This window comes from Salvelinus fontinalis, chromosome 10, assembly GCF_029448725.1.
Source record: "Salvelinus fontinalis isolate EN_2023a chromosome 10, ASM2944872v1, whole genome shotgun sequence".
NCBI classification, from domain to species: domain Eukaryota; kingdom Metazoa; phylum Chordata; class Actinopteri; order Salmoniformes; family Salmonidae; genus Salvelinus; species Salvelinus fontinalis.
Genome location: NC_074674.1, coordinates 18,126,511 through 18,150,298, shown reverse-complemented (window position 1 = coordinate 18,150,298; position 23,788 = coordinate 18,126,511). Strand labels below are relative to the sequence as shown.

Here is a 23,788-nt window from a genome sequence, read left to right as displayed (position 1 = left end):
ATCATTTGGACCAGTAAGTGCCACAAAATAAAAAACGTTGTTTTCTAAACTAATCTAATCTGTTGGATTTAATGCACCCGTTACTGTGATGGTTGTTCCAGTTTAGATGATTGAGATAGTCTCAATATTTAATCTTCCTTACTCAGTCAGTCATTTTTTATGCAGGTTGTGTGGTGATTAACAATGCTACTTGTTGGGCATCCTAATTCTGGTTGTATTTCAATAGGACTTACACATCACTTTGCCAGCCAATATAATGTGGTTTGCTGGCCTGATGTGGCTTTTAAATCAGGAGATTCCTAACACCGCTGTGTTAGGTTATAACTAGGTCCTCAAAGAAAGGCCTTATGACATATGTAATGTATTGTCATAAATAATACAATTATAAAGACTAATAAGGCTGGTGAAATTGTTCATTGAGGGTTCTAGGAAGAACCCTCTAAAGATAAAAGGGTTCTCGGTACCACACCTTCATAGACGGGTCTATGAAGAACCTTTAGATGATCAAATGTTTCTTGGTAGAACCCTTCATAGAGGGTTTTAGGCAGAACCCTTCATAGTGGGTTCTAGGTAAAACCATATACAGTGAATTCTCTAAGAACCCTAGATAGAGGGGTCTAGATTGGACCCTCTGTAAAGGGTTCTACCCAGCACCATAAAAGGTTCCCCTATGAGGACAAACCTAAGAACCCTGTATGGTTATACTTAGCACCTTTTTTTCTAAGAGCGTAGCTGTCTGGCTTTCACTTCCTTTTCTTTGGAATACTCCTTTCATGTCAAAAGCTTATTTTTTTAACATAATTGTCAGACAGTCAAAGATAGGCTTTGTTCTAATTAATATGCACAGATCTGATTTTTGTGATGTATCTTACCATGTCAAAAACTGGGGAGCCACAATGAGCAACAAAGAGGGGAGCTGGAGAATGTAATTAAGGGAATACTTGATATTATCAGATCAAATCAAATGTTATTTGTCACATGCGCCAAATACAACAGGTCATTTGACTTAAGTCACTTGGAAATGAACGGCATATATGCGGTTGAAAAAAAAATCTAATGCAATATATCGTTTTCCAAATATAACTAAAAAGGTGTTTGTTCGTGGATAGCGAATTGCATTTGTGGAAAGTGATTTACATTTGTGGATTGATGATTTACATTTGTGGAAAGTGATTTACATTTGTGGGTTGATGATTTACATTTGTGGATTGATGATTTACATTTGTGGAAAGTGATTTACATTTGTGGATTGATGATTTACATTTGCAGAAAGTGATTTATATTTGTGGATTGATGATTTACATTTGCGGAAAGTGATTTATATTTGTGGATTGGTGATTTACATTTGGCATGATATTGATCCCATAGTTTGATTCGCTGTGGATGGGAGCGCGAGCGCACCAGAGCACCGATTTATCGTGTCCCTCTCCTCCCCCGGTTGCAAATCATGACACAATGTCTGGAGGTATAAAAGCAGGACCACTCCTTTCACAGCGCACTGTAAGTCTGGTGACGATCACTCAACTCCGTAGCCGGACAAGGGTGTGTGCTGCCTGGTGTGAATGCGAGGATGGCGACGCTTGTGGAGTCCGCAGATATTGAGACTTTAAGCAGCTCCAGCAACGTTATGGCATCCCCGATGTCCGCGAGTCTCTCGCACCGTTTTGTTGACAACAAATTTTACCTGCTTGTGGTTATTGGGGAAATGGTCACGGAGGAGCACTTGAAGTGTGCCATTGCCGATATAGAAAAAGGTAAGAAGATTGAGGAATGCGATATCCTATTACGATGTTGAGGATGTGGTGTAGGCTAGCCTATGATGGTAGCGGCAGCAACAACACTATGTGCTGAATGCTTTGTCATAGGCTACAACTAGACTCTATCTTATTTGGAATATTGTGAGAAGAACTAGCCTAGGCCTACATCATGCGCCAAGTCTGGATCCATGTTTTTGTAACTTAGGCTACTTTACGCATAACACTATCTAATTTTGGATACATCCACTTCCATAGGCATTAATGGCAATGAAGCTCTCGGGCAACCAGAACAACGTGAACATGATTGTGTTGTTGTTAGTGATGTGATATTGCATGCTGCGCGCACGGCCCATCCCAGTGTGGTGTCTGCAAATCTGTGGTTAGCGCAAATCAAACAGATGACATCGGTCCACACCTCAACACCCTTTCCCCCTCACCTTCCTCCATACACCATTTCTATAGGACAGAATCTATTATGTTATGGAAAGGTAAAGCCTACCTTTCCATAACACAATATCTTCTGCAGTGTTACTTTAAATCAGTCACACACGTGGAAAAGCTGTCGGGGTTCGGGAATGATTCAGCATTCTTATTGTGCGTCAATAAGACATGTTTTTGCTTTTCTTGGGGATGTGATGCGGATCAGGGCCAGGATGTAGACCACCTGCGTCAATACATTTTTTCATGTTTTGGTTTAGTGCATCCGTTGTTTAGTTGTCGGAAATGTATTCATAGGCCTACTGTTATAGAGGGCCCCGAGCCTATATTGTGCCCTTTACACACACCTAAATCATAAAAAATATATATATATTTTTGGTGGTGTATAGCATTGCTACACTTTGCATTCGCACTTACTGAGACAGCTTTTGTTCCACTGTGTCACATTTTGCCTACTGAACAACAAAGGAGGGTGTAGGCTAGTCTACTTATTGGCAGGTGCGCGCACTCCAATAGTTCCATATTTTGAACATGATGTTGCTTTATGTACATGCGTGATAACACTCCTATTGCTGCTGCATCTTAAATCATCCACCGTGCCCGCCCCAACAAGACCCATTCCATTCCTCATCCTTGCTTTCTCATTCCTGTATCATGGTCTCTCTCATCCGACACCGGCATGTAGGCGTGGCCCACTCCGCACTGCGGTCCCTACGGAAAGTCGTAGGGAGCACTATTCAAACAGAAACGTAAAGGCGTTTGGGAATGACGGTGCTTGTTTCGTCTGTCAGCATTGGTTGGGTCCTGGGTGGTCATACAGGTTGGGATGACAAGAAGAAACTGTGGCGGAAGAAAAAATGTGTGGGCGGATTACAGCGTCTTGTTTCGTAAACTTGTGGAACATTGAAAAACCTGCTGAGGCCTACTGCATAGGAGTGACCAATGAAAATTCATGCTATGGTTTTCTCCTGTATTTTATCGTTTACAGTAAAAACACACTATTAACAGAATTGCATGTATTATAAAAACAACATATGATGGAATTCGACATGTTCATATTTTAGGCCATATTCACAAAATTGTTGGTTATGCTTAGTAGATTTGGTCTATATTTTGAAGAGAAATGTATTCATTATGATGGCAAATCTGTTCATATGCCTTTGCAAAGAATGCATGCTTTACATTAATTCCCTAAGGGATTTTAAAGGGAAAACTAGACATTTGTTTTGAAACCTATTATAATATTTATTTATTATTATGTGTTTGGTTGCGTAGCCTATTATGCGAAAAGGAACTTCATAGAGGAAAAAAAAACGTACTTAGGTTGTTGCATGTGTTGTTGAATGTCTGGTTTGAATGGGTCATGTCAGATATCAATCAGGAATTGGACACAGCTGCATCATGCTGTGCTCACAGTTCCAGTAATACTTCATCATCTTCTAGGAGGGCATTTTCTCTCCTGATGAATCAATCAGCACAGGCCCAGGCTTCACCCTTTGGTTTTCTACTGTTTGTGTCTTCATCACCTCCATGATGTTATCCCAGGCCCTGACCGTGTCCAGACTGCTCGTCAATGCGTTGAACCTTATTTTGTCCTATAGGCCTACTAGTTGTTATCTTGTTATCTGCACTTTGGGGTCAATGTTGTTACTGCCTAGAGGTGTGTTGGGTCATTGTCCTGTTGAAAAACAAATGATAGTCCCACTAAGAGCAAACCAGATGGGATGGCGTATCACTGCAGAATGCTGTGGTAGCCATGCTGGTTAAGTGTGCCTTGAATTCTAAATAAATCACAGACAGTGTCACTAGCAAAGCACCATCACACCTCCTCCTCCATGTTTCACGGTGGGAACCACACATGCGGAGATCATCCATTCACCTACTCTGCGTCTCACAAAGACACAGCGGTTGGAACCAAAAAGTCTTACATTTGGACTCGTCAGACCAAAGGATAGATTTCCACTGGTCTAATGTCCATTGCTCGTGTTTCTTGGCCCAAGCAAGTCTCTTATTCTCATTGGTGTCCTTTAGTAGTGTTTTTTTGTTGCAGGAATTCAGCAATGAAGGCCTGATTCACACAGTCTCCTCTGAACAGTTGATGTTGAGATGTATCTGTTAGTTGAACTCTATGAAGTATTTACAGTTGAAGTCGGAAGTTTACATACACTTAGGTTGGAGTTATTAAAACTAGTTTTTCAACCACTCCACAAATGTCTTAGTTTTAGAACTATAGTTTTGGCAAATTTGCTAGGACATCTACTTTGTGCATGACACAAGTAATTTTTCTAACAATTGTTTACAGACAGATTATTTTACTTAATTCGCTGTATCACAATTCCAGTGGGTCAGAAGTTTACATACACTAAGTTGACTGTCCCTTTAAACAGCTTGGAAAATTCCAGAAAATGATGTCATGGCTTTAGAAGCTTCTGATAGGCTAATTGACATCATTTGAGTCAATTGGAGGTGTACCTGTGGATGTATTTCAAGGCCTACCTTCAAATTCAGTGCCTCTTTGCTTGACATTATGGGAAATCAAAAGAAATCAGCCAAAAAATTGTAGACCTCCACAAGTCTGGCTCATCCTTGGGAGCAATTTCCAAATGCCTGAAGGTACCACGTTCATCTGTACAAACAATAGTACGCAAGTATAAACACCATGGGGACACGCAGCCATCATACTACTCAGGAAGGAGACGCGTTCTGTCACCTAGAGATTAACGTACTTTGGTGCGAAAAGTGCAAATCAATCCCAGAACAACAGCAAAGGACCTCGTGAAGATGCTGGAGGAAATGGGTAGAAAAGTATCTATATCCACAGTAAAACGAGTCCTATATCGACATAACATGAAAGGCCGCCCAGCAAGGAAGAAGCCACTGCTCCAAAACCGCCATAAAAAAGCCAGACTACGGTTTGCAACTGCACATGGGGACAACGATTGTATTTTTTGGAGAAATGTCCTCTGGTCTGATGAAACAAAAATAGAACTGTTTGGCCATATTGACCATCATTATGTTTGGAGGAAAAAGGGGGAGGATTGCAAGCCGAAGAACACCATCCCAACCGTGAAGCACGGGAGTGGCAGCATCATGTTGTGGGGGTGCTTTGCTGCAGGAGGGACTGGTGCACTTCATAAAATACATGGCATCATGTGGAGGGAAAATGACATGGATATATTGAAGCAACATCTCAAGACATCAGTCAGGAAATTAAAGCTTGGTCGCAAATGGGTCTTACAAATGGACAATGACCCCAAGCATTCTTCCAAAGTTGTGACAAAATGGCTTAAGGACAACAAAGTCAAGGTATTGGAGTGGCCATCACAAAGCCCTGACCTCAATCCTATAGAAAATGTGTGGGCAGAACTGAAAAAGCATGTGCGAGCAAGGAGGCCTACAAACCTGACTCGGTTACTCCAGCTCTGTCATGAGGAATGGGCCAAAATTCACCCAACTTATTGTGGGAAGCTTGTGGAAGGCTACCCAAAACGTTTGACCCAAGTTAAACAATTTAAAGGCAATGCTACCAAATACTAATTGAGTGTATGTAAACTTCTGACTCACAATGTGATGAAAGAAATAATATCTGAAATAAATCATTCTCTCTACTATTATTCTTACATTCCACATTCTTAAAATAAAGTGGTGATCATAACTGACAGGGAGTTTTTACGAGGATAAAATGTCAGGAATTGTGATAAACTGAGTTTAAATGTATTTGGCTAAGGAGTATGTAAACTTCCGACTTCAACTGTATTTGTGCTGCAATCTGAGGTGTAGTTAACTCTAATGCACTTATCCTCTGCAACAGAGGTAACTCTGGGTCTTCCTTTCCTGTGACGGTCTTCATGAGAGACAGTTTCATCATCGCGCTTGATGGTTTTTGCGATTGCACTTGAAGAAACTTTCAAAGTTCTTGAAATGTTCCGGATTGACTGACCGTCATGTCTTAAAGGAATGAGTGACTGTCGTTTCACTTTGCTTATTTGAGCAGTTCTTGACATAATATGGACTTGGTCTTTTACCAAATAGGGCTATCTTCTGTATACCACCCCTACCTTGTCACAACACAACTGATTGGCTCAAATGCATTATTAAGAAGGAAAGTAATTCCACATATGAACTTTTAACCAGGCACACCTGTTAATTGAAATGCATTCCATGTGACTACCTCATGAAGCTGGTTGAGAGAATGCCAAGCGTGTGCAAAGCTGTCATTAAGGCAAAGGGTGGCTACTTCGAAGAATATCAAGTATAAAATATATTTTGATTTGTTCAACACTTTTCTGGTTACTACACAATGTGTTATTTCATAGTTTTGCTGTCTTCACTATTACTATATAGTTTGGACACACTTACTCATTGGTTTTTCTTTATTTTTTACTAATTTCTTATATATATATATATATATATATATATATATATATATATATATATATATATATATATATATATATAAGCAGCAGTGCCAAGGAGAGCTGATAAACAACAACATACCCCTGGTTATCATGACTCAGCCTTGGCCAGCAGCACCACCCACAGCACCTGGCAAACTGAAGTTAAAACACTTTATAGATATTTCCATTTATAGATTTCCTCTCTCATGCCAAATGGTATATTTTAATTCCAGGACAGGCCCAATGAACTGGAAGAGTGAGACCAATGTTGTCACGTTCCTGACCTATTTATGTTAGTTGTTATGTGTGTTAGTTGGTCAGGACGTGAGGTTGGGTGGGCATAATTGTTTTCTGTTTCTGTGTTGGTTTTGGGTTGCCTGGTATGGCTCTTAATTAGAGGCAGGTGTTTGGCGTTCCTCTAATTAAGAGTCATATTTAGGTAGGCGTTGTCACAGTGTTCGTTGTGGGTGATTGTCTCCTGTGTTTGTGTATGTCGTTGCGCCACACGGGACTGGTTTCGGTTTGTTTGTTAAGTATCATTTATGTGTAGGCTTTTTCCCTGTTCGTGCGTTCTCGTGTGTTATGTGAGTCCGTCGTTCAGATCTGTTCTACACCGTTTATTTGTTTTGTTAGTGTATAGTCAAGTTCGTGTTTTTTCGTCTTGTCAATAAATTCATTATGTATTCAAACTCCACTGCGCCTTGGTTCAATCCCTGCTCCTCTTCGGATGAAGAAGAGGAGGACAGCCGTTACAAATGTTTAATAGATGCTGGTGACAACATTGAAACTTATAAATTGAACAAATCTGGACCTGTTGCCAACCCAGCTAACACATTTGGTTCCTTGGAAGTTGTGGAAATGTACATTTTTGGTTTCCTATTGGTTCTGGGAATGAAGCCATAAGTTTCCTGACCGGTAAAACTGAATGTTTTTTCAACGTTCTGAGAACAGAAGTGAATATTTAGCCTGTTCTGGGAATGTTAATTTTACGTTGCAAATAAACAGGGTAATTATGTTTTTTTTATTTTTAATAAATTTGCAAACAAAGAAAAAAAAAACGTTTTTTGCTTTGTCATTATGGGGTATTGTGGGTAGATTGCTGGGAAAACAAATCTATTTTAGAATAAGGCTGCAACATAACAAAATGTGGAAAAAGTAATGGGTTCTGAATACTTTCTGAAGGCACTGTATATCCTGCCTCAAACATCATTATGCCTAGACCAATATACAGCTACACCTGCATCAAAAGACGTTCAAATCCAAAATAATCACTGCTGCAGACCAAAGCAAGGGAGGTTCTGAGAACGTTTTACTTTCCTGTGGGGTTTTATTTTCCTTCTGAGAACAGAAATGAGAAGTTATTTGAAGGTAATTCAATAATGTTCTGAGAACATGTTTCAATGAGTCTTTCAATAACACTGCTAGCTTAGGTTAACTGTTTAGAACTCCAGGCACAGATAGGACACATGGAAATTCATATCCTTAGGCACTAATCATGCAAACACATTTATTTTTTATTGTGGCACGGCGTCAGTGAGATTCAATTCTATGATCTCCTGTTCTCTATCAATGGAATTAGTCCACTGATGGAGCTAGCATGACATGTTGTTTTAACTCATACATAGCTGTTCATTTTAGTCTATTCAAACAGACCCTATTTCAAAGGAAACAAGTGCTCATTAAGATCACGATGGGCCAATTAGTGTGCACAGCCAACACACCTCTGCACACGTAACAAGATAGAGGATAGACAGAGTTTTGTTGATGCTGAGAACTGATTGTAAATGTTTTCAAATAACATTTTTAGAATGTTCTTTGAACATTACTAATGTTTTCTTGTGTTTTTTATGGAACGTTATCTTAATGTTCTAAGAACATGACTTTAAATAAAACCATGAGGAAACCTGCAGAAAGTGTTATGCTAAAGTACTGAAATTCCCACAGAAGAACATTGTTTCTTAACATTCTCTGAACATTCTGAGAACATGACTTTAAATAGAACCATGAGGAAACCTGTAGGAAACGTTATGCTGAAGGACTGAAATTCTCACAGAAGAATGATGTTTCTTAACATTCTCTAAACAATTTGAGAACATGACTTTAAATAGAACCATGAGGAAACCTGTAGGAAACGTTATGCTGAAGTACTGAAATTCCCACTTAAGAAACATATGGTTCTCAGAACATCATGTGCTAGCTGGGTATCCTGCAGCATTCCCAGAACGTTATGGGAAGGTTGTATGCAAATTAACCATAGGACAACCACGCTCTCACCAAGCTCTAAGAAACATATGGTTCTCACAATGTTATGTGCTAGCTGGGAAGGCCCTTGATGCAACATGTATGGGGAATATTCATAGTGTGCCAGCTTCTGCCTGACTTGCCTAGTGATAGAAGAAGTGGGTTTTTGCACTGATGTTTTTCTGTTCCTCAATCTTTTTGTTTTGTTTTCTGTGCAGGGATTCGCTCATGGGACACCAACCTCATCGACTGTAACCTAGACCAGGAACTCAAGCTCTTTGTCTCCAGACATTCAGCCCGTTTCTCTGCAGATGTACGAGGTAAGGTCAAGCACAAAACAAACGTGAAGATGTGACAATGCACTATTGGCAACTTTACAGTCTATGCGTGTTTAATGTTGAATATTCACCCTATACTTCACTTCTTTACATTTTCAGAGGATACCTCTCGCTCTCTCTCTCTCTCTCTTGCTCTCTCTCTCCTTCTAACTCTGTCTCTGTACCTTCGTTAGGTTCTAGGTGCAGTAACCCCCAGCAGTGTTTAGTGTGTGATCTCTGTGCTGTCTGTGATTGTATTATGTATCCCTGGATCTGTAGTGTCAGCAGTGAGCTTGGCTGTCTCCCTATAGCGTGGGCAATAAAGGAGTTGTCCTGATGGACTAATAGCTAGCAGGACATGTGGCATGGCAGTGGACAGGGTGACCTTGACCGGGAACAGACGTGCAGCCAACCTTTTAGGTTCACAAGGTGTCCCATTTTATAGGCCTTATTCCATACGGATAATCTACCTAATATCCATGTTATTACATTGGAATATACAGCTTTTAGTACTATGGAATATTGTCTCTGTATTGTAAAGTATAACCCATACAGGTCATGGTCAGCTAGGCTGCCCATTGGGCTGATGGTTCCAGCCAGAAGAGAATAGATGGCAAGTGTTGTGGTTTGTCTTAATTACAAGCACACACCTACCTGGTGTAAGTTTCAACTGCACCTAGACAGTATACATAGATTCATATTTTTACTGTCCTTGGAAGAGAACATTTCCCACATCTCCACGAGTACAAAGGCTATTTTAAGCTTAGGGGTTAGGTTTAGGGTTACAATTAGGGTTACAATTATGGTTAGGTTTAGGAGTTAGGGTTATGGGTCACAGGTTAAGGTTAGGGTTTAGGGGTTAGGGAAAATAGGGTTTTGAATGGAAATCAATTTTAAGTCACCATGAGGATAGAAAACACAAGTGTGTTTGTTTGTGTGTGTGTGTGTTTGCCTTTATGATCTCACATCTCTGACCTTGGGTTGTGTCATTGTCAACTGACAGCTGGTGAATCAGCAGCAGTTTGGATATTTACATACCTAGAGGTTTGCATATTCAATTTGTTTTGATTGTTCTTGTCAATGATTGTGTGATGTTGGGGTATCCTTGGCGGATACAGTGGTATACACTGAGGCGTGCTACATTCAAATAATATGAAATCCTCGCAAACAAACCAAAATGGATGCCAAATATAGATGAAAACCAAAGCCATTTATTACCATGGTGGTCGAAACTGGATTCTAGCTGTGCGGATTCTAGCTGTGTGTCTAGCCAAAATACACTTTGACACTTCTAATGTCGACCGCTAAACAGTGACACAGCAGGGGTCAGTAGCCATTTTACGTTCACCTCACTGAGCATAACAGCCTTTAAGTGATGTGCACTGTCCTCCTCTTTATTCCTCCTGTTATCCCTCTCGCTCCTCCAGATAGCGTCTCCCTCGCTTTCTCTCCTCCGGCCTCGCCCTCTCTTCCTCTCTGTGTGTGTGTTGTTGCTGAGCAACGCGGCCCGGATGCAGATGCACAGGAGACCCGTGGGTAATTAGCTCGATGAACCCCCCCAGTGGCCTGGGTCTGGGACTCACAATGAAGGGAGGGATAGAAGGAGGGAGTCGGGGGAATGAGCGATAGATGAACTCCTCAGTAGCCTGGGTCTCACAATAAAAGGAGGGATGAGAGGGATGCACTGTAAAAAAAATAATAATAAGAAAAAATAAACATGTTGATTCAACGTACAATACGATTGTGAGTTGGCTCAACATTTGGGCATATAGCTGACCCAACATACCTGTTCAAGTCAAATTGTATGTTCACTCAACTTTTTTTTTTTTTTTAGGGGTGGATCAGCTTAGTATTGCGGAAAGAATGTTGCTTCCAATGTAATTGTCTGCATCATTTCCATTCCCCCATATTTTTTTGGGTAAATATATATATCCATACACGTATGCATACATATACACATATATACATACACATACCTATATAGACATACATACTTTTTTAAAGAATATGCCTTTATTATTATTCCCCGCGACCCTACCACCAATCCCCCAATTGGAGTAAACTTATAAACACTTCTGCTTTTACCTTCAATTTCTACATCTTATACCTATCTTACAGACACAGTCCACAGTGTTCACTCAACTTTGAATTTTAGGTTGAGTGAACATACAATTCAACTTGAGAATGTATTCTACCTTATTTGCATATTTCCCAGAGTGCCTTTCCAGTTAATTGTAGTTACCACCCATGACTATATTTGTTAGCGACAGAGACAGCATTGTTGTATTCGATGCAGTTAAGTAGCTCAGCCATCACCAAGTTAGTGCCTAAGTTAAGACTGGGTAAAGGTTGACCTGGGGGCTATATGTGGACTGCAACTTTATTCAATATGGCCTGTGGAATAATGCTCAGTTCACATAAAGAATTTGGTTTACTAAAGAAATGTATTTGTTATTCAAAGTAGAAAACAATTGAATACTTTCCTTTGGGTAATGATTAACCTCCCACCGCTTGTGGGACATTTATTTTGAAGGAACGTATAATAACACACGCCACAGCTATAAATTGTGCAAAAATTCGTTTTTTAAAGATTTCAAAGAAAAGGAAAGTAGACAATGAATGTAGGGTGTTCCAGCAAGAGTGGACATCAAAATATGTCCTTATTGAGTTATCAGGGAAAGCTGTGTGCTTAGGGTGCAAAGAGAACATTGCTGTCTTGAAAGACTACAATTTGTCCCGACACTTCCAGATGAGGCATGCAGAGAAATATAGGAATATGTCTTCAGAGCAGAGAGCAAGTGCATCGAAAGAGTTGCTTTGTCAGTTGCAAAAGCAGCAAGGACTTCTCACAAAACGGCATTCATCAAACAACGGAATTGCGAGAGCTAGCTACAGTTGAAGTCGGAAGTTTAGGTAAGAGTCATTAACTCGTTTTTCAACCACTCTTGTTAACAAACTATAGTTTTGGCAAGTAGGTTAGGACATCTACTTTGTGCATGACACAAGTCATTTTTCCAACAATTGTTTGCAGACAGATTATTTCCCTTACAATTCACTGTATCACAATTCCAGTGGGTCAGAAGTTTACATACACTAAGTTGACTGTGCCTTTAAACAGCTTGGAAAATTCCAGAAAATTATGTAATGGCTTTAGATGCTTCTGATAGGCTAATTGACATCATTTGAGTCAATTGGAGAAGTACCTGTTGATGTATTTCAAGGCCTACCTTCAAACTCAGTGCCTCTTTGCTTGACATCATGGGAAAATCAAAAGAAATCAGCCAAGACCTCAGAGAGAAAACTTTAGACCCCCACATGTCTGCTTCATCCTTGGGAGCAATTTCCAAACACCTGAAGGTACCACGTTCATCTGTACAAACAATAGTACGCAAGTATAAACACCATGGGACCACCCAGCCGTCATACCGTTCAGGAAGGAGACGCATTCTGTCTCCTAGAGATTAATGTACTTTGGTGCGAAAAGTGCAAATCAATCCCAGAACAACAGCAAAGGACCTTGTGAAGATGCTGGAGGAAACATGTACAAAAGTATCTATATCCACAGTAAAATCTGTCCTATATTGACATAACCTGAAAGGCCGCTCAGCAAGGAAGAAGCCACTGCTCCAAAACTGCCATAAAAAAGCCAGACTACGGTTTGCAACTGCACATGGGGACAAAGATTGTACATTTTGGAGAAATGTCCTCTGGTCTGATGAAACAAAAATAGAACAGTTTGGCCATAATGACCATCGTTATTTTTGGAGGAAAAAGGGGGATGCTTGCAAGCCGAAGAACACCATCCCAACCGTGATCATGTTGTGGGTGTACTTTGCTGCAGGAGGGGCTGGTGCACTTCACAAAAAAAATGACATCATGAGGTAGGAAAATTATGTGGATATATTGAAGCAACATCTCAAGACATCCGTCAGGAAGTTAAAGCTTGGTCGCAAATGGGTCTTCCAAATGAACAATGACCCCAAGCATACTTCCAAAGTTGTGGCAAAATGGCTTAAGGACAACAAAGTCAAGGTATTGGAGTGGCCATCACAAAGCCCTGACCTCAATCCCATAGAAAATTTGTGGGCAGAACTGTAAAAGCGGGTGCGAGCAAGGAGACCTACAAATCTGACTCAGTTACACCAGCACTGTCAGGAGGAATGGGCCAAAATTCACACAACTTCTTGTGGGAAGCTTGTGGAAGGCTACACAAAATGTTTGACCCAAGTTAAACAATTTAAAGCTATGCTAGCAAATAGTAATTGAGTGTACGTAAACTTCTGACCCACTGGGAATGTGATGAAATAAATAAAAGCTGAAATAAATCATTCTCTCTACTATTATTCTGACATTATTCTGACACATTCTTAAAATAAAGTGGTGATCCTAACTGACCTAACACAGGGAATATTTACTAGGATTAAATGTCAGGAATTGTGAACAACTGAGTTTAAATGTATTTGGCTAAGGTGTATTTAAACTTCCGACTTCAACTGTATGTACTGTCCCACAAAATTGCTAGACATAGCAAGCCATTTGCTGAGGGCGAATTCATTAAGTAATGTTTAATTGACTCTGCAGCAATACTTTGCCCCGACAAGAGAGCTGTTTGAAAATGTTTCCCTGTTAAGACGAACAGTGAAACGGCATGCTGAGGACATTGCAGAGAATATGGAACAGCAGTTGAAAGACAAGGTAAATTATTTTGCGGTTGTTGATATTCTTATGAGGCATAACCCCAGACTTTGAAATTACAGAGAAGCTTGCTTCAGTGCAGTCAATGAAGAGCACAACCACAGGGAAAGATTTATTGGAGGAGGTTAATAAGTGTGTGGCAATGCTGGGACGGAGTTATCCAGTGAAAGTTATCCAGTGTGACCACTGACGGGTGCCCAAACGTGCCCAAACTTGGCAGGAAAAAACATTGGCCTTTTGAAAAGGATACAAGATCAAGTAGCTGAGCTGAACCCAGATCAGAAAATGATTTTCCTGCATTGCATTATTCATCAGGAGGTGCTCTGTAAATGTGTTCTGTTGTGGATACAGTCACTAAAGTGGTAAACTTCATAAGAGCAAAATCTTTAAACCACAGGCAGTTTGTCTCACTGTTAGAAGAGTCGGGTCGTGCAGATCTCCCCTACCACATAAACGTGAGATGGCTGAGTTTGGGGAAGGCGCTGTGGGACCTGAAGTCGGAGAGTGCTGAGTTTTTGCAAATGAAAGGAAAATATGTGGATTTCTCTCAACTGCAAGATAAATAATGGTTGGCTGTTTCTGCCTTCACCATGGAAATCATGTCCCTCATGAATAAACTGAATTCCGAACTACAAGGGAAGGGCCTTTTTGCACAGCCTTGTCAAAGCCTTCAAGGAAAATTACTCCTCCTGACCCACCAAGTAGAAACCAACAATCTCCCCCACCTTCCGACTCTACTCGTCTGTTCCCTATCAGATGACCAGTGGGAGAAGTATACATCGCTGCTGCGTGCTTTGAACGGTGAGTTTTCTCGTCGTTTTGAGGATGTCAAAGTGTTGGAAAATGACATGCTGTTGGTTTCCTCTCCTTTCACCTTCAATGTGGATAACGTTCCCACTGACCTGCAACTTGAGCTTATCAATCTTCAGTCTGATGCAGTGATTGGAGAACTATTCAAAACAATGTCACTGACGAGTTTCTATGCATCTCTCGATGAACAAAACCTTCCAAAGATTAGGAGTCATGCTCAGAAGATGTTTGTACTGTTTGGGTCAACCTATGTATGTGAACAGACATTTTCAGTGATGAAATATAACAAGTCAAGGCACAGATCATCTCTCAGCAATCCTGCGCATATCGACGTCAGAAACTATACCTGACTTTACTGCTCTAGCCAATACCCATCAGAGACTTCACTCCCCACACTGATTGAGTAGTTTAAATGTAATGTTGAGCTCTCTCTCTCTTTCTTGTGTTGTGCATACCCGTTAACAAGGGTTCTGTCCGTGGTGCTGAATGCACAGTGTACTTTTCCCTCCGTGTAGTTCATTGCATGTTTAATCATGAAAATACCTACCAAAAGGAGAACATGTTATGCTGATGAATGAGGACCCAAAAGCGACGTAATAGAAACAGAGTCTTTATTCCAGTCTTAAACAAACAATGATTCTCAATCCTCTCGTCAGTAGAGAGGAACGACTGGAGACGCGACCACAGACTGCAGGTCGCTTCAGGAAGGCACAGGCCGTAGCTGACATAGACACCTGCTCACACGCAGCATCTGAAGAAGGCAAAAACACGACAGGGCGGAACAAGGACACGGAACAGCAAACATCAAACAAGAATCCGACAAGGACAGAAGCGGAAAACAGAGGGAGAAATAGGGACTCTAATCAGAGGGCAAAATAGGGGACAGGTGTGAAAGAGTAAAAGAGGTAGTTAGGAGAATGAGAAACAGCTGGGAGCAGGAACGGAACGATAGAGAGAGAGAGCGAGAGAGGAAGAGAGGGAGGGGGAGAGAGAGGGATAGAAAGAGGGAAAGAACCAAATAAGACCAGCAGAGGGAAGCACAGGGACAAGACATGATGATCAAAGACAAAACATGACAGAACATGGATGTGGTTTATTTCTGTGCATGTTAAAAAAGTATAATAAGTAGCATATCTGGAGGTGATTTACAGTAGATATATCTGTCAACACAGTCACACACATGATGTATAATCCTGTAATATGATTCTGGCCCGCAATGGCAAAAATATATTCTAATGTGGCCCACCATGGAAAATAATTGCCCAGGCCTGGCCTAAGTGAACATGGTATCTTTAAAAATAAACACTTTATGACATTACATTTATCATAAGGCTTTTCTTTGAGAGTTACACCCTAACACAGTGGGTTGAAACTCTTGGTTTACAAATCGCATTATGCTTGCTTGCAAAGTGATGTGTATTTCCTATTGGAATTCAGCCACAGAGTGGATATCCAACTTTTTTAATCACCCGCAACCTGCATTCAGAATGACTGCCAAGGTAGAGAATATTGCTTATTGAGACTACCTTAATCATATAAACTGAAAAAGCCATCTCAGTAACAGGTGCAATAAGTCCATCTACAAACAGATTATAGATTTTTTTTTGTTATTTATGTTTGTGTAGCATACGATTAATCAACCAATCAAAGTACATGCAAAAATACAGATATTGAAACAAGCAATTCTGAAAATCAACCTGCAAGATAGCATGCTGGGAAATATGATAATAGTGGAAAAGGTTGAGTTGTTTTAAGCAAACATGAATTTGTAATTTCACTCAACAAGCTTGTTCAGCTGATTTTGAGGGGAGTTTGTTGACACTAACACATTATCTCAAATTCTTGTCCTTCTGAAGTCCACTCAACTCGCAAAATTACGCTGATTAAGCAGTTGGTTAAGTTGTCTTTTTTACAATGTGGAGGGAGAGTAGTAACAATAAAATAGATAACAATAAGCTGTGTAAAGTCTTATAACATAGTAAGGATGATTTATGAGAAGCTTCTCATCTAGTATTCCCCACAATCAAAAATTAATTAGATATGATATAAATAAATAATATGCTCCTAGGAGATAATTGACTAGAAATGTCATTACCATTTTGCATAGTGTATAAATTATGGCGTTATTCATGTTGAGAAATGTACTATGCTGGTTTGCTTTTAAACTGTCTTCATTGTGCTGTAAATTGGCCTGGTTTTAACACCACTTCCCCAATAAGCACAATTATTAACAAACATAATTAAGCAAGTGCATCTGATCTCATGTTGATCCTGAATTAAAAGCTTTGAAAACATCAAAAGCCTACCATACGAACAGCGTTATCACACACGGTTAATAAAAACGATTTAATCCGGGGCAAAGCCATGATAACGGAGTGACACTGAGACTCATAGTTTTCCCTTTAAAATGTATGTCCAACCAAAACCAATGATTGCAAAGTTAAACAAACTATACAAGTCTATGCACAATGACTACTTTTAACAATTTCTACAGAACATTATACAAAAATACATTTACTTTAAGAACAGTAGAGATGCAAAGTTTAGTAACAGAATGACAGTTTGTGCACAATACCGAAAGGACACTTCTCACCAAAACCACTAGTTATTGCTGAAAGGTTTAGGTTCCACAGAATAAATAAGGAATAGGGAGAATCAGTGACGATGGTTGCTGCTGCATTAAATAAACTATCAGAGCACTGTGAGTTGAATGATGTTCTAAATGACACCATTAGAAACAGACTAGTATGTGGGTTATGAAGTGAAGCTATACAAAAGAGACTATTGACTGAAAGTAATCTGACCTTGGCAAAGGCCATTGAAGTCAGCGTGTCCATGGAACTAGCTGCTAAAGAGGCTCAGCAGTTGAGTTCATCACTAAAAGTACACAGAGTTGCAACTGAAATCAGAGACAGAGAAATCAAGGCACATTATTATTATATCTATATATATTTAATTTGACCTTTATTTACCTAGGCAAGTCAGTTAAGAACAAATTCTTATTTATAATGACAGCCTACACCGGCCAAACCCAGACGACGCTGGGCACTGCCCTATGGGACTCCCAGTCACGGCCGGTTGTGATACAGCCTGGATTCGAACCAGTGTGTCTATAGTGATGCCTCTAATGCTGAGATGCAGTGTCTTAGACCGCTGCGCCACTCGGGAACCCCTGTGGTAACGTGGGACATCAGGCGTGTACATGCTGCTGTAAGGACATGGATTTCTGAGCCTGTGATAAAAAGGGCCACATCAAACGAGCCCGCAGAAACAAAAAGAGCTCAGAGAAAATGTCAAAGACTGAAAACAAGAACGAGACATTCCAGGAGCAGATCATGCATTCTGGTGGAGAGAAGTGGATTGCTTTCGCATCGAGGACATTGAACGAAGCAGAAACTAGCGCACAGATAGGACGAGAAGCCCTCGGCATCATCTTTGGAGTGTTTCAGTTTCACCAGGATCTGTACTGGAGGAATTTACAGATTATCGTCCACTGACCAGCATCTTTGGACTGCATACTGGGGTTCCGTCACTTGCTGCAAGCATATCAAATAAGAATTGAATAATATTTTAAACAACAGGTGTAGACCAGCAGAGACTGCTGAGGGGAGGACAGCTCATAATAACGGATGGAACATAGCAACTGGAATGGCATGAAACACATGGAAACCATGTGTTTGTGCGGGTAACAGCGCTAGCCACGGAATGTTTTTTCCACACTGTCAATGCCATTGAAACTATTTCTTTGACGTTTTTCAATACATTTTAATATTTGTAGCTACTTTTTAAGTAAATACCTGCAGTCGACTTGTGCAATACGTTAGGAGATGAAGCAGATCACGTTCTTCATTTCACTTTATCTTACATAATGACGCTTACTGTGGTTCCCCAGTTGAGTATTGACAGGGGTCGCGTTTTATATTGTAAGTCAAAGTGTTTTTTTGATTCATTAGAGTAATCAGGGTGTGCAACTATAGTTTTCCTTCGCAGAAAATATATTAGTGCAACACATTCGGCAGGAAATAGCTTCATTTTCATCAGATGACAACAGAAGTGCAACGCTATTTGGACTGCAGCCACACAAGTAAATGAGCTTACAATGAAAAATCAAGGTCTTTTTTGCAAAAATGATGCATGGCCATCATATTTCTAATGTTTATCATAGAAATAATGTAGCCAGCTACATTTCCTAATATTTTGCTTAAAGTTCATCTCGCATTTTACCAGAGAAAAGTAGGCTGGGTACATCGAGAAATGTACCAGAGTAGAGTAACTACACATCAGTCAGAGCGTTGTCTGCTGATAGAATTGTCAAGACTTCCGCCGAAGTCACGACTTCCGCCGAAATTACATGTTGTGTATTTAACCCTCTGTTTCCCCTCATGTCCTTGTCGGAGATTGTTTATTGTAAGTGTTTGTGAACGTCTGTACTGGTGTGCGTCGGGTTATGTTACCCATTGATATTTATTATTATGTTTTCCGGTGGGTTTTTTTGTAAATAAACTGCGCCGATGGAAACACAGTTATTTCTCTCCTGCGTCTGACTTCTCTGCCGCCAGTTAAGCACCCCTTACAAGAATGCTGTTCATGAATTCTCCTACCCCAACTTCTCCGGGCAGAAAAGTCAGGCCCATTGCCCTAGCGACTCCAGACTCCACACAGAAACAGCGTGAACACACTTTGCGGTACTGTTCTTCCTTCAGACAAGCATGCGTCAAAACTTTGTTCATTTGCACAATGTCTCTCGTTCACATATGCTTGTAAATGTCCAAACTCACCAAAAATGATATTCGGTAGTTCCTATCTATATATGTATAACTTTATGAGCTGGATTGCCTGTCTTTGCAATTTGTTTATTTTCTTATGCATATTTAGCTAGCAGCCTCTGTGGAATTTCGCTATTACTTGTGCTAATTTTGTTAGCATTCTGGTAACAGACACCCAATAGTATTTCCTTTATTGTTATCTATTTCTTTTAAGGGGTAAAGTAAAGGGATAAAGTAAACAGAGGCATTTTCCAAGGTGCACAGGATGGGTGTGTTAGTTGTGTTTATAGAAAATGAATGCTGGGACTGTGGCCTAGTACTGCATATAACTGAGTTTTAACATTTTATTTTTGGGTTGAACTGTTCCCTCTGTTCTCTGCAGAAAAGTAAAGTAGGGCACTAACCAAAGCATTTGATCTACATAGAAACCCTGAAAAAGAGGACAAAACACCCACTTTTTCATTCCATTAGCTGCAGGGCTGTGCACAGTCCTTTTGGGGGGCATGTCCTCAGCCCAACAAAAAAACAACACTCAAACGCTGTCACAGACTCGTTAAGCAATTATTACAAGAGGGGAATGCAGCACAATCTGATGAGTAAAGCATTTTGCTAAACTATTTTGAAGTGGAAACGCTGCACTTATTAATAATGACCAACACTATTCCAGTTAAAATAGACGATTGTAAGAAATACTGTAACCTACTATTACTATTTCCAACCCAACTCCACTTGTTGCCATGCGCAAACAATCACTGTGCAATTGTAGCCTGTCATTACAGCCATAAACGGTTATGCATTTTCTAAGTGCAAGATAGGCTACAAAAATAAACGGTGTTTTATACCTGCATTTGGCGCTGAAAGTCATTCATGTTAGCAGCCAATTTCAACTAGGGATATATCATGTCACTTCTCTGGAGTCCAAAGCAAGCAAAATCATACGGCCTAATTGGGACGGAGGTTGCAGGATTGGATGGAAAGCATGTTCTGTCTGCATCACCCCATCAGCCTGCCTGCAGTATGCTCGTTGCCAGCGAGGTAGTGACAAAAACTTTGTTGAATCACAAGCTAACGATAGCAACGCCACAGCTAGCAAGATTAGCATTAGCTTTGAGAGCACCGACGACAGTTCAACACTGTTCCTCTCGGCAGCCACTTCCAATTCTTCTGGCATGCTTGCGACTCTCCTCCGGGAAATTCAAGATGGTAAAAAAGGTCTTTCACTAAAAATGTACAAGAAATCGGCTGAACTTCATTCTTCCTTTGATTTCCTGAAATCCTCCCTGAATGATCTGCTTTTGAGAGCAACTGAGGCTGAGTTGCACACCAGCACCATTGAAGATACCATCACATGACATGACCAGGTGATCAAACACCTGCAGAAGGACAATGCCTATCTCAAAAACAAGGTGGACCAGATGAGAACCAGAGCAGACGTAGCAAAATCCATGTGGTGGGATTGAAGGAGGACAGCGAGGGCCTTGATCCCATAGTTTCTTCACTAAGTGGATCCCTGATTTCCTTGGCATAAACAACTTCACCAAGCCACTAGAAACCAAACGTGCCCACAGAACCTTGATGCCAAAACCCACACCAGATAAGCCCACACGGTTCCTCCATTTCCAGGAAAGGGAGAAGATACTGTGACTTGAAAGAGCCAAAGGGGACATCCCCGTTGCTGGCAAGAGGGTCTGTCTTTTCCCGGATATGAGCGCGGATCTCGGCAGTCGTCGCAAGCAGTTCACGCCAGCCACCATAGACCTGAAGGAGAAGAATATCCCTGACTACCTCATTCTCCCCGCGCGGATGAAAGTTCAGTACAATGGCCGAAGCCATCTCTTCGACACGCCGAGAGAAGAACTGAACCGCGTTTGAATTACAAAGGTCTATCGGTGGAATTTGACGCAGTTTAATGGATTTATCTTGTTTTTGCTGTCCCTTGACTGAACTGCTAATGTCTATTTTGAATTTGGAAGTGATTACCCCACGATTCGGCCGCTACAGGTGAGTGGGACAGTTTCAATTACTGTTACTGAGTTCTATTACACTCGTTATTATGGGACATTTATGGGAGGGTATATTTTGGTGTTGATATTCACTGGGCGCCGCAAAATCAGTAGGCCTAGGCCTGTTGCTTTTTCCCTCATTTATGTTTCTCTTTTTCTCCTGAAAAGAGACTGAAGCAGCCCTTATTGTTGACAGTAAAATATTCGGCATAGAGAGCTCGTAGGTTTTAGTTTATGTCAAAGATTAGCTAGTAAGAGCAAGATGGAAAGCGAGCAACAAATATATCTCCACAAATGTTTTTATGATTGATTGTTGTTTTAGTCTAACAATCTGGTTGGTTGTTTTCTATGGTAAATGTTGTTTCCTTCCTAAAGAGACACATAGGTCACTTCTGTGTTACCTCATTATTTTCATAATAGTGTATACCATTCGGTTATCTGTTTGAAACCCAGCCCATGCTTAATCCACTAAAATAGGTCACATTATACGTAAAAGGTCTTAACAGCCCGGTTAAGAGAAAAAAGAGTGTATACATACTGTACCTTAAGAAATGAAAGGCGGACATTGTGTTTATCTTACAGCCAGTGAACACAAGAAATTAAATGGGTGGGACAAGTTTTTGCGTCTTCATTTTAACTCCAAAGCAAGAGGAGCCGCAATGTAGGAACATCTCCTTTTGTGTCAGCAACACCATATATGATCACTCAGGCAGGTTTGTTTTGGTGCAGGGACATACAGTATGTCTTCGAAGTCTTGGACCCTATTGAATATTTATGCTCCCAAACTTTGATGGCCATATGTTCATTCAGAATGTCTTCCTTCAGATGGCTCAAGCACCAGGATGGCTACTGGCTGGAGGAGATTTAAATGTTTGTTCAGATACAGTTCTTAACAGGTCCTCTGATAAACCCTCCCCTCTTACAAAAGCCGCCAAACTCACCATGTGATTCATGAAGGATCTCAATTTACTAGACACTTGGAGATAGAGGCACCCACAGGATAGGGACTACTGTTTTCTATTCACACCCACACAACACACATAGCTTTTTTGCTATAAACCCAACTGTTTCACAAATTGTTAGATACTGAATATCTCCCCAGATTGCTTACTGACCATTCTCTGGTATTATCACTCTCCATCCCTACCGAGGTAAATGGAGCATATCAATGGAAAATACATTCTACTCTCAAAGTAACCTGAATGTTGTCCATCCATCGAAGAGCAGATTCATATTTTTTTCCGAAGACAAACAAACAACAAAGACAAACAAACCCTTTACGAAAGGGTTGAAGAGAAAACACGGTGCCGGAATGAATGTCCTTGAATCTGACATTCTTGAGCTCGATAAAAAACCTACCAAAGAGGCCCGACTAAAGACCTATACAGGCTCTTGGTAAATAAAAAACTGCAATATAGTACGCTGAACACATATCAATCTGAGAGGGCTTTTACTTGATCAAAACAGCGATCCTACGAACTTGGAGAGAAAGCCCATATAGTATTGGAATGGCAACTGAAAACAGAGGAAAGTAAGACAATTCATGCTATAGAAACTCTTACTAATGAGAGATCCTTACACCCTACTGAAATGAATGATACTTTGAAGAAATACTCTATACTTCCCAATCAGAGATCAACTCATTTCTCTCCTCTCTCAACCTCCCATGCCAGAGGAGGACAGAGAGTGCCTGAGTGATCATTTCTCAGTCCCAGAATTGTTGGATGTTTAATGTTCACCTTCTAATAAATCTCCTGGGGCGGATGGTTTCCCCCCCAGAGTTCTATAAAGAATTTAAGAAGCTATTGGTACCCTACCTTACGGAGGTACTTAAAAAACCCGGGAACCACAACTGCTTTTCAGTCTTTTTCTGAACATGTGATTACAGTGATTCACAAGAAAGGGGAAAAACCCTAAAGTGCACCTCCTATAGGCCGCCAAGATGCTATCTAAGAGACTGCAGTCACGCCTCCCTCTGCTGGTCAACCCAGATCAGACTGGCTTCATAATTAATAGATTGTCCTCCAATAATCTCAGAAAAGTATTTGATACAAAAACAATACCTAGTGTTGCAGTGTCCCTCAACACCGAAAAGGCCTTTTCTTTCACTTTTTTACAAAAGTTTGGTTTAGGCATCGTGTTTTTAAACTTGATAAAATCACTCTCGTAAAGATAAGATCTCCTAAAACTAGGATTGCTATCAATGGGATGACTTCCTCTTCTTTCCCTCTCTATAGGGGGAACAGACAGGGTTTCCCTATTATCCCCCACCTCTTCGCCCTCGCCATTCAACCGTGCGCTGAGGCTATTACATACAGTGCCTTCAGAATCTGTGCTTTGAAATTCACTGCTCGACTGAGGGAC

At 40.6% G+C, this 23,788-nt stretch overlaps 1 protein-coding gene across 1 annotated transcript in view; it reads left to right on the top strand.

The window, feature by feature from the left end:
* The first annotated feature begins 1,390 nt into the window (after positions 1 to 1,390).
* The window catches only part of LOC129863732 (microtubule-associated protein 1B-like), a 54,131-nt gene continuing 31,733 nt past the window's right edge, over positions 1,391 to 23,788 (top strand). The window contains exons 1-2 of the mRNA XM_055935959.1: positions 1,391 to 1,754; positions 9,052 to 9,153. Of these exons, the coding sequence (XP_055791934.1) occupies positions 1,571 to 1,754; positions 9,052 to 9,153 (286 nt within the window). The 5' untranslated portion in view covers positions 1,391 to 1,570. The remainder of the gene's footprint in view (positions 1,755 to 9,051; positions 9,154 to 23,788) is intronic.